The sequence below is a fragment of the Anneissia japonica genome, unplaced genomic scaffold (assembly GCF_011630105.1).
Source record: "Anneissia japonica isolate Jap-2015-1 unplaced genomic scaffold, ASM1163010v1 scaffold284695_len391863_cov200, whole genome shotgun sequence".
Classification (NCBI taxonomy): Eukaryota; Metazoa; Echinodermata; class Crinoidea; order Comatulida; family Comatulidae; genus Anneissia; species Anneissia japonica.
In genome coordinates this window covers 238,374-251,030 of record NW_022698213.1, presented here as the reverse complement: position 1 = coordinate 251,030, position 12,657 = coordinate 238,374, and the positions used below count along the sequence as shown (strand labels likewise).

Below are 12,657 nucleotides of genomic sequence, written 5' to 3'. Positions count from 1 at the left end.
ATCCTGCTGTAAATCCACAGGATAAAGTCAAATTATACTGAGGATTACTTTGTCCTATTTATTAATTTAGAGGAGAATGCTATCCATAATAAATATTTCCAAAAGAATTTTTAACATCAAAAATTGTTCAATAAAAGGTCATATAAACAATTTTTGATGACAGATATTTCCAGAATTTTTATTAGAGAGCTTCAGGCTGTTTTCTCAAACCTTTTCTGACACATTACAGATCTAGCAATTTGAAACACAGGAGGCCCAGGAAAGAACTTTCACAGACGGAGAGTCTATACCCCCTCAACCTTTGGTTGGGGCCCAGGTGAGAACATTTATGATTATGGCACCTCTACATGGCCGGAAATAGAACTCAGACATAAATTTAATTTACAATTTTTCTTTTTTCTCTCTTCTTGAATCCACCACTAAATGGGTAACAATGTACTACAAAGTGGGGGAACTAGCACCCAAAAGCTTCAGGATCGTGAGGCACTAGCTACATCTACAGTATATGGAGGCCCATACCATAAAGGGATGCGCACAAGGGCAGATTTAGGGGGGGCGCACCGGCCCCAGGCTTTCCCCTCCCCCTTTTGGAAGGTAAAAAAAAGAAAAAAAAAGAAAGAAGAAAACACTATAAAGCAAAATACTGAATACACATACTGTATGCTATATAACTGTTAAAGTAAGGCTCCAGAGGAAAAAAAATTAACATGCTGATTATTCTAAAGAGAAAAATAATATTTGACGAAAAACTCAGAAGCCATTAATGAGATACAGATTTTTGAATATTTGAAAACTGGGGGAAAAGGTGGGAAAAAGGGTGATTATGTCCCTTTTTCCCCAGTTTAATACGTGGCAAAGAAAGCCAAACCAGTCACTCGTCGGAAAAATAAATTTTTAGTTATTAATACAGTGTTTAACAGTACAATGAGAGCTATAAAATGGTAAAAGAATCATTTAAATCCGACACTTCGTTATGAAGTTACACAAGTTTAAACATACAGCTGTTTAAAGAACAATATTTGAGAAATCAGCCTTCATAGTTTACGATTTCAGGCATTTCTTTAATAGGCAGAAACCATCACCAAATCGTTAAAAATTGTTGTTTTAACATTGAAAATGAGAAAAATAACAAAATAGCATGATGTATAGATATATAAAGGTTAGTTTAGTGCAATAAAATAGATTTCCAAAATTTTGAAATTCCAGCATGTTTCGGCCATTATCTCCAAAACAGGATTTGCGACGAGTGACTGGTTTGGCTTGCCACATATTAAAAAAACTGTATCTGATGCAATACTTTTCATCAACTAGCAAGACAGAGATATTAGTGAAAATATGTGCAGTCTGGGCCCAGGCAAACCTAAAAAATAAATTTCAAAGCAACTCTCAGCTTAAGCATAGCCACATTTTTTAAATACGCTGTGGCTAGAGATACAGTACTGTATTTCTACTTCCATTTGCTAAAGGTACGATAAATGGCATTACGTCACCATCACCCAATAAAGTGCCGAAATGTGTACGACATCATCTTTCAAGACCGGTATTGCAGATCGTCCACAGTGTGAGGTTAGTGGTGTGACTAGCGATCAATGTACTTGATTAGCATATGATAAGCTAGAAAAGAGTACAATATTTTTCTTATAATACTGTCATCTGGATAAATAGCAAGGGTTCCACTCAGTAATAAGAGTCATGGCATTTATCTATAGCCATATCATGCAAAGCACGAATCCTCTGACGTAGGCCCAGGCCTTGCTTAGCCTTTTTGCTTAATAGAGTTGACATACTACTGTACTCAGGCGTTGGTCTAATCTATTTACATGACAACACACTTGCACTAAAAAACTGAATCTGTAAATAAGAGGATTCGCAGGCCTACTAGCACTTTATATATAATTTTACACTAATAATCACGATTGGGCAACTCATTCCCTCGATCTGGATTCTGGCCGAACGATGTTTACTATGATAACAGCTACGAAAGTTGGGTAAATGTACGGTTGCATGTGCATACAAAGTGTATTATTTTGGTCAGATTGTAAAGTGTTCACATTTCATCGTTCATCGTGGGTGATCTGCAATGCCAGTCTTGAAAGACATTCTGGCACCTTATTGGGTGATGGTGACGTAATGCCATTTACCATACTTTTAGCAAATTGAAGCAGAAATACGGTACACATTTTTTTTTTTTTTATAAGAACCAGTAAAATTTTGCCCAGACTCAGTGTTCTTATTTTTTGGCCGATTTCAGGCTCAAAATGTTCTTATTTTGTTCTTATTTTACACACTTTTCAAAAATAGAAAATTTTTATTGTACAGCAGCATACTACTGTACTGGAATGTTGGTAGAAATTCAAGGCCATTTCTACTAGAAATGTCTCGGATAAAATTAAATGGGCCCTGAAAAATAGGCCCCGGAAAAATTGGACCCGGAAAAATTGACCCCGGAAAAATTGGCCCCAGAAAAAGGCCCGGTTAAAATGGACTAAAATGACAGTAGGCCCTACACCTACTGATTATAGAGGTTATTACATAGTCACACCTTCTGCACATAATAAGGTACAGATATATATTTTTTTTGTTTTTCTTTTTAAATAAAAACCTCATTTGACATTTTACCTCAGCCTCAATTTGTTCTTATTTTGTTCTTAATATTTAAGCTATTTGAGCCTCAGTGTTCTTATTAAATGTGTTCTTATAAAAAAAATTAAAAAAGAAGTGTAGGCCAGGCCCTCTAACTACACTAGGCCTAGCGTACAGTCAGCAGTAGGCTACCGTCGTAGGGTGTCTCTAGCCACAGCGTTCAAAATAATAATAGTAAGAAAGTAAGGAGATATAAAGGAGCAAGCTTATGATTATAAACAAAATCTGCCTGTAGCTGATAAGTCAATTTCAAATCAGACTAGCTAGGCCTAGGCCTACGTGGTATAAAAATGTGACACTGACACTGAAAGCGTGCCCGGCTAGGGCAAGGCTCGGCCCGGCTCTATGTTTTTGGTGACTCACTATGGCCTTCGAGTAACATGATATTGCTTCATCGAATTTCTTAGCGCTATAAAATCTGTTTCCTTGGTCTTTCAGATCGTGTACACTCATGATTGCATGTTATTCACATGAATAAGCGATGGTTCAATCAGTTTGTAGAGTTTACAACTTGGCAAAGTAAGTGAAAAGTACTAGTAGGCTAGGCTAAGCCTACAGTAACGATCTCGCTGCTGTTATTATTTCGTTACCTTTAACCCCTGTCGCCACACATGTAATAGCACGCCCTCAATCGATACAATAACAATTTTTCTATCTCAAATCAAATCTGTATTGGAATAAGAATAATAACACTTTAAAAAATAAAAACAGAAACCTCCAATCAAATTCCGACACTTGATTCTGTCTTATCAACTGCATGACAGTACAATAGATACATCTGATTCTGTACCGGCATAGTAGACATAATTGCTGTTGTAGGCGAACCATGCTTAGTTATTAATATACTGTAGTTATATGTACCACGTACCGTATATGGTAATATGTATACTGGTATACCATGGACTTAATAGGTCCATGGGTATACGGTACGGTAATGGGCTTTGAAATTTACTTAATTTAATTGATTTATTTGGTAGATATAGGATTTGTGAACTTACACAAAAAATACCGATTTTACAAACTTGGTACGACTAAAAGTAATAACCGTTCGATGATTTTTTTTTCTTCCAATAAATCTAATAAAGTTAAGGCCAAAACACAAGACTTTGCCACTATGAAGTAGGGGTGACTCCATTTAGATCTAGATTAAATTTATTTATTTATTTATTTACATTTATTTACCCAGGGTAGCCCAAACAGTTAAAACACTGATTTCCATTGGGCCCTGCATTTAAAGCACATGGTCGTAACCGATTATAATATTTTCTTAATTAGTGCCTCGTACAATTTGTATTTAAATATGTTTAGAGAAGTCGCAGTTCTCAAATCAATATCTAAGTCATTCCATATATTCGCCCCGGTCACCTTAAAACTCGTGGAATAACTTTCGCTTTTCGAAAAAGGAACCTTCAACTTCATAATAGTTGACTGTCTCGTTTCACGCCTGCAAATACGGTGTGAAAAGGTTTGTCATGTATAAAGGTGTTAATCGGTTAATACATTTATAAACAAGTATAGCTTTTTTATACGTTTTAGGCGTTAATTAAAGCCCTGGTATTTGGTAGATATAGGATTTGTGAACTTTATACACAGAAAATACCGATTGTGCCACAAACTTTTTATGACTGACAACAACATTACTGTGTTTTGACGATTACATTATGCCTGTAAATTCATTTTTGCCTTCGGAATACTCCCATGGATTAGTCCTGCCAGGAAGTTGTTAGTTCTTGGTCGTCAGAGAGAGAGCTCCCTCGAAGGAAAACTCAACACATTCGTAAAATCATACGTAACTTTTACAGAATATAGGCTGTAAAATCGTTGGGCCTTAAACATTCAAATTCACTATAGTTGTTAGAGCTTCTGGACCGCCTTCAGAGATTCCAAAACATCGGCCCTCTTCAGTCATCGGGGAAATATTGACGCCACCAATTTTGTTCTGTGATGATTTTACACAAGCAAGAAATAAAAGATCATCAATAAACAAGAAATAGTGAAAAATGAAGTGTCTTAAATCTTCTTTTGGAAAATTTTAAACCAATAATTGTAATGAATTTAGTGTCCTAATACTGTGCTCTAGTACAATTAAAAATAGAATAGGATTTGAAATTGCCAAACAAATTCAAAGGTCTGTGCGGCCAACAGGGGCTTCCGCCATGCAACTCAGAATTTTACCTAAGATCTACAAAGCATAACAAGTTGCTTGAAACTCGGAGATTATCTTTGGCCCGGCCATGAGACCAACTCTAATAATAATTTGGCTCTTCAAATAAATGAATTAAGAACCACAGACTATGATGATGACTATGATGATAATGATGATGATAATTGTGGTGGTGAAAAAGATAATCAATAGGATGAAGAATGATGACGATAATGAAGATGATGATGATAAGGATGATGATATTTTTATTTTTATTTTAATTTACAATAACAATAAAAAGTGATAGCGAGGGCAAACAGGTGCAGAGCACCTCTAATTAAACAGCCCAAGTAATATATTTATTGCACTGTATAACTGGTTATTGGTTGATTATTGGTTGTTGTTTTATTAAGGCGATGATACTAATAATGATTAGTAAAAAACGAATGATTATGAAAATGAAGATGATGATGATGATGATGAACTAAAGTTAAGATGTGGACGAAGTTTCATAATGCTACTAGCAGCCTTAATGCGACAATCCCTGACATTTTCATGCGTTCATGTGCAATAGGTCACACGCTGTTGTGCACACTGCCAGTAATCAAAATGCAATTTACATTTTTGGCTTATGCCATTAATTTCGAAGAGATGAACGATATATCATAGGATCAAAAGTCAAGCTTCAAAATCAGTCTGCAGTGGTCTAATTCAATCGAACTACGGAACCGATTCACACGTCCGAAATCTAATTTCCTTAACGACCAACAAGATAGAAACAATACGCCAAAGCATGTGAAGCATACAGATGACAGACAAATTTTCAGCAGAATATTCTTTTCCGTTAAACTCATTGAGATTGTGTGTTTTATCTTCTTGCTATATAGGACTAGGCCTTCATTTCATCCATACTACTATTGTGGATCTTCCGCTAAACCCCGGTCGCTAAATTCCACCAATTCCTACAAAGCAACAGCTTTGCAAAACGTACGAAAAATGTGCGTTTGTGTAACAACACGTACTTGCAAGACAAGCGCGTAATTCTGTCCTTGATCTGATCGGTCAATTCTTAATAACACTCAGAAAAGGTCCATTGAAATAAAGTGCGTCTTTTTTCCACTAATCACACTTACGCCTATGCCATTTAGTGTAGGTAGTTCATAATACATAATATTATAATTATCTGTACTGTGTTTAAGTAGAACACGGGCGATCGCGAATCCTTACGACTTCATATCATTCAATTAATTAAAATAATGTAATTTATATACGCTGGTATATCTATATTATGAAATTATGTTGAAACGGCGTTTTGACAACAATGCATTGCCCTCGAGCCTGAATAAGTCTTAACTTTAGGATGGCAAATCTGACGCCAAATCGAAGCTACCTACAATTAGAATTTGAATTGATATCGACTGTTTTGTTCATAAAACTGTGTCCATGTACTGTTTACCTCATACAATACTTTATTAACATTAATCAGGATCAATCAAAATTTGTCAGGGTCATTTTTACCTAATTTTTTAACTCATTTTGGGCATGACGCACTTTTTTGTATGGGTGTGCGTGTACCTCTAATTGTATTAGCTCATCATACGCGATCCTTGCGGGCAATAGAGTACACGTCGAGCCTGATTTATCTTATTTAGGATTTTTTATATGACACACAAAATCGTAGCTATATAAAATAGAAATTGAATTGATCATCGACCGGTTTGGTTCACAACACAGTGTTCTGCCAAAGAATAAACAAAATTAAATTGGTGCTGTTGAAAAAAATATGGAATATTCCATTGCAATTGTAAGTTTCACATAGCAACGATTTGATTGGTTGTTAAGAACCTTAAACGACGCATAGCTGTTTTGTACCAGGAGACAGCGTTATAAACGCTCGAACCGCATTCCAGTAACGCAGAACAATTTTTACACGTTCGTGTGAACTTGACCGGAGCTCTGTATAGACACACACATCCAAGAACGATTTGCAGACCTTATTTTTTTATTCAATGTCACGGACATAATAACACAAAGTAATAAGTTGTGCATCAAGGCAGTAATTGTCCGTAAGTATAAAACCATTTTATGTCGGTGATGTCGATTTTTCTTTTAGGGAAATATAATATAAAACAAACACGATTGTTAAAAAATTGGAACTCCCTAGATGATCCAGTAACCAACGAGCATCACTCTAATCTGTAGGCCTAGTTTATGATCGCTTTGATATAGTTATGACGTCATTGCTAATATCTATTTGGTTTAAGAATATTTATCTGGAAAATGCAGTGAATGAAACCGTAGAAGGCGAGAAGCGCTACCAGAACTATACACGCCGATATTGGCCCAAGAAAAATAAAATATAACAAAAACGAAAGAAAACAAAAAATAACAATTTTCATATGTACACACCATGCTGTAACTATTATGTTATGCCTATTATTACTTCAAAATAGGTCTTCTAAGTAGTATTTCTGCATATTATTATCAGTTTTAACCAATAATTGTGTAGGCCTATGCAATATATCTTGAGGAAAACGTATCTTAAAGTGAAAATTTAAGGAGTACAGGTTTATCGGTGTGTGGACAGAAACCGACCGCTAACTTTGAATCCCGATAGGAACGTGCTTTTCAAAAAAAAAAAGAAAGAAAAAAAAGTTGTATCATCCCACAACACTTCTCAAGGGTGTGAACAAAGTTTCACTTTAAAAAATCAATACTGTACTGTTAGGCCTATAAGCGTTAATTTCCTTCAGTATATATAAGCCTATAACTTTCTTTCGTAACCATATTTATATTACTTTATTATTCTATTCATTTGATTTTAATTTAATTTAATCAGAAATTGAAATTATGGCATACAACTGATAGAATGTGTTGTATGTAGCTCTGCGCAATGAATAAAAAAGATGCACGAAGTAGATGTTACAGTGTAGTAGCGCCCCCTTCTCCAGCCCCTTCCATTTTTTCCAAATTAAAACAATAAAAAGAAATTCCTGCCACTGTAAAACATATCTGTCGAATCGAAAATATGAATTCAAGACACGTATTTGAATAGGCTACAGCACTGTCAATTCATTGGAAGTGTTTAAAGACGCATAGAAATTTTAAAATAAACAACGCCGGACAGCCCATTGAAAACGTAAAGTCGTACAATTTAAGAGAGGACAGATTTCCTCTTGGACAAACAAACATTAATGAAATTTGAAATATTGAACTGTAAATTAACAATCCTACAATTTATTAATAAAGAAATCAAGTTTGGTTTGGAGTATTTTTCTGTAAACTAAAGCAATCAAAGACTCTCTTTCTCTCTCTCTCCCTCTCTCTCCTCTCTCTCTCTCTCTCTCTCATCCTCCATGTATTTTATCCCAATGTGTCTTGGAAAAATGAATAAAAACTCTCATAATATGATAGAGGTTTTGGGTTCACAGAGTATGATTTAATTTCATATATTTATGAAACGAGTTCAAAATAAGCCCAAGGGTTGCATTTAAAGTAACTTACTATCGAGAGGCTCTCCCAACAGTGGGATTGTCCCCGTTTTAGAGGGCCCCTGAGTTGTGTAACCTTGTTCACGCTTCGATCAAATTTTATTTTGCTCATTCAATCTCTATTTTGGATTTAATTTATCCTGTCATTCTGTATTATAAGCATCTCTCTGGCTAATCAAAATATCAATGAGATTGAAGACTTTTGTCACTCAAGGTCATTTCATCATAAGATATTCTCCCCATTTATCTATTCCGTTTGTATTTCTGTTTCTGTGAATCGGTCTTTAGTGTACTATCTAATTGCTCGTTCATCAAAATGCTTTTCAGCCTGATTGGTATCACGCAGGTGGATAGTCGTTGCTAATGGGTTTATTATTTGTTTGGCAACCTCCGAGTTACAAATCCCTTTATATTGCCGCTTTGACGTCTTAACGTTATTGATAAACTCTTCATATGCTGTCATATTTTATACGGTATGTTGTGTAATTAGTATTCTACTAAAAGCCATGTCCAATGACGGATATATTAAATATATATATAGACCTATATACATTTACACATACATTATATAGACGGGGTGGATAATCGTTCCTAATGAGTTTATTTTTTGCTTGGCAACCTCAGAGTTACAAAGCCTTTTTATATTGCCGCTTTGACACCTTAACGTTATTGAACAACTCTTCATATGCTGTCATATTTTACGGTACCAGTATGTTGTGTGATTAGTATATAAAAGCCAATGTCCAGTGACGGATATATTAAATATATAGGCCTATGTACCTACATACATTTACACATACATTATATAGAAGGGGTGGATAGTCGTTCCTGATGCGTTTATTGTTGGCAACCTCCGAGTTACAAAGCCCTTATATCGCCGCTTTGACGTCTTAACGTTATTGATAAACTCTTCATATGCTGTCATATTTTATACGGTATGTTGTGTAATTAGTATTCTACTAAAATCCATGTCCAGAGACGGATATATTAAATATATATAGACCTATATACATTTACATATACATTATTTTAGACGGGGAAGAAAAAAATAACGTCAGATCTTCCAGTGTTTTGACAGAAATTCTTACTAAAGTCTAAATTTTCAATGACTCGCCACTCTCACATTACACAAATTGAGGTTTCCCGAATTCTAGAAGCGCATGTCAGAACTTAAAGGATGATATGAGACATGATACGCATTGATATTCAAACACTTAGAGTAGCTGCTCTTTGCAGCTGATCTGTTTAGTTCCGAACATATGATCCTTCCTTCCATCCGGGATCTCATCGATCTTCGACGCTCCTGGCGCCAAAAAAAATTATCTCTTGTTCGCATGAATAACATGTGAACAAACAGCCTGCATATGTAATGTGTCTTTCGTGAAGTTGGTCAGTGTTTCTAAAATTAGGACACCTGATGATGTAGTCAGTTCAAACAGTTTATGAATTTACGATAAATTTGTGTTTACATCTAGCACAGAATGTGTTCATTCGCAACTATTAAGGGGGGTCCATGTTAGTGGTTAACCTAGAATAAGTCGCTTAAAGAAAAATGCGATATTCCACAGTTCTCTACAATAATTATTAAATTATAGCATAATGTGGTATCCAACTGTTTTCTCGAACTGACAACTGAGATAAACGACACAATTGTATCCAATGTTTTTAAATGTATATGACCTCAATTGAAACTTACTGTATATAGGTATCGGTCTAGAACCGCGACCATTGTACAAGATTATATAAGAACCGTTATGTAACTACAATGTAAAGCAGATAATAATTTTTGACTCAACAATTCTAGCCTTAATAATCCCTAAGCCTTTCCCGCTTGAGACATTGTGCTTACACACGAATAAATAATATGTTAGAATTATTAGTTTGCGCATTAGGGAATCTGTAGAACCCTTGGTAACCCGAGCAAGGATTATAGAATTGTTAACCAAAGAATTGTTACATATTATGCTGTTGTACATTTCAAATTAGATTTACGTAAATTCAGCTTATTGAATTAGCCTACTCGTCTAACATAATGTAGGGCTATAATATTATACAATCTCATAAATTACGCACTCGTTATGAAATATCTTACTGTGGTTTGTTGCACTTTCTTTAATAATTCGGGCGTGACACATATTTAGTTTTTCTATGCGGGTGCATATAATGTGATTATCTCATTCACAGTCTTTGCGGGGATAGTAAATCATATTTTGTAGGTTAAGCTCGAATACACTGGAACAAGTTAGGCCTATATTGTACAGTTTGTGCAAGTATAACATCAAATTTAGCCTCTGATAGTCCTACTTCTATGCCGTAATCGACATAAATTACGGTATTTTCTAGGCCTTGTCTTTTATAATAAGCCTAACAACTTATTGATAGCACAATCCCTATCCTCTATGAGCTTCACATTTTAAAGAAACTTATGTCTCAGAAACAATTATTAAATGTCAACATTGTCAACAAACATAAAATAAACTTGGTTTTATTTCTTTCTTTATTGTTTATTTTCAATAATAGGCCTATCCATAAAGCACAGTAAAGACTGAATTTCTTGCGATTCACAAATTGCTGGGGCGGATGCAGGATTTGGCGGTAGGGGGTGCGTGAGAGTTCACACCATCTCAGCCCGACCATGGTTGGCCTGAGGTGCGAAAATTTTGAGAATAATGGACCTCTAGGTGACTGGAAATTGCACTCTAATACCTTTAAAATTTTACCTGTAATTCATATCAACAATACAGTACAACAATTATTTTCCTTAATACAATTTAAGGGTCGCGATCGCACCGTCTGCATCCTCCCTACATCCGCCCCAGAATTGCATATAGTATATACAATTTCAAAAGACAAAAACATATCAATATAAAGATTACAGAGGAAATATGTGCACCGGTACCGGTAAGTGCTAGACAAAATTGTGTATGAACATTTTTAATTAAGTACCAAGAAAGGTGAGCTTTTAAAATGTGTTTATATTTCCACTCATAGGCTATACAGAGTTGTAATACTAATGCCTTTCAAATCCTAACTTATTCGAGCACGGACCTCCTTTGAGGGTGGTTCTGGGCAGCAATGCTGTCCAGAACCATCTCTACGGGACGGGGATATCGGGCACGACTCTACCGTCGGGCAAATCCTGACGCTACCCATTCAATTTTAAATGAACACTGCCTGTTGTTGGCGGACGACTTTGCGACAGACCAGGCTAATATTTTTAAAGTTATGAACGTTATATTTTGGTGTACAAATATTTGTAGTACATCATCATCATCATTTATTTAAGTCAGTTTTCTTCCCTCTTTCAAGGGGTTACTGACTGTCACTCGTTCCATGCAGCTACACCATCTCTCCACTTCTTCCTGTCTTGTGCATCATACTCCTCCAAACCAATTTTTGCACTTTCTTTCTTCACCATATCTTTCCACGTCACCTTTGGCCGCCCCCTTACTCTTCTACCTTCAACTTATAGATGCCAGGCTCTCTTTACTGGATCACCTTCGTCTTTTCTTAGCACATGACCTATCCATCTCAAGCAACTCCTCATAACAACCTCCACAATTGTTTCACTTAGACCTAGACGTTCCATAAGCTCCTTTTTGTTCCTTCTTTCTGCCAGCTTAACACCAGCTTACAATCATAATAAATACGTACCTTTAACGACAGATAGGATCATGTTTTGTTTTTGTTTTTGTTTTTGTTTGTTTGTTTTTTGTCTTTTTTTTTGTTTGTTTGTTGTTTTTTTTTTGTTTTTTTTTTTGTTTTGTTTTGTTTTTTTTTTGTTTTTTTTAGTAAGGTTGTAGTTAACTGCACCGTTTTGGTAACGTTATTTTCTGACATAACCACAACGTTTGTGGATAATAGTAACGGTTGTGTTTGCTGGTAGGATGGCTTTATCGTTATTGAATAATAAACAGTTCAATCACATACAGTAGTCTTCTCTTTAAACGCCGCCAACTCAGGAATGTAGACGCTCTAGTGTCTGATCTGTTTCTTTGAACGCCGCCTTCAGGAATGTAAACGCGCTGCTGCTCCCCAAGGAGGGAATAGCCGACTGCCTTGTTCAGCGACTGTCTCTTATACACATCTAGATGTGTATAAGAGACAGCATTTATTCGACGTGAACACCATGGATAACTCACGAACTTCTGAAGTCTTACTTCCAGTGGTACCTGGTGGTGCTTGGGCTGTACAATGGGAGATGATCCCCTAGTATTTTTCGAAGAGTGTTCTGCGTTTACATGAGCCATATACCGCGCAAGTGACCAACGACTTATGTGACTCATCCGAACAACGCTGCGTTTTCTTTTATGATACTTGCATGACATAAATGGGCCTATAATTTTTTTTATGTTAAATAATTTTAATACGTTTTAATAA

General features: G+C 35.7%; 2 protein-coding genes across 6 annotated transcripts in view; one reads left to right on the top strand and one right to left on the bottom strand.

The window, feature by feature from the left end:
* LOC117102444 (E3 ubiquitin-protein ligase CHIP-like) overlaps positions 1–3,234 on the bottom strand; it is a 45,796-nt gene extending 42,562 nt beyond the window's left edge. For 3 of the 4 annotated variants that reach the window (XR_004444417.1, XM_033242704.1, XM_033242707.1), the window contains exon 1: positions 2,947–3,234. Coding sequence is in view for 3 of the 4 variants with exons in the window: in XM_033242704.1 (XP_033098595.1) it covers positions 2,947–3,096 (150 nt within the window). In the remaining variant the exon portion in view is untranslated. The remainder of the gene's footprint in view (positions 1–2,946) is intronic. The other variant, XM_033242706.1, reaches the window with a different exon arrangement.
* A 3,446-nt stretch (positions 3,235–6,680) lies between these two features.
* The window catches only part of LOC117102443 (somatostatin receptor type 2-like), a 37,006-nt gene continuing 31,029 nt past the window's right edge, over positions 6,681–12,657 (top strand). For both annotated transcript variants that reach the window (XR_004444416.1, XM_033242702.1), the window contains exon 1: positions 6,681–6,852. The gene's annotated coding sequence lies outside the window, so the exon portion shown is untranslated. The remainder of the gene's footprint in view (positions 6,853–12,657) is intronic.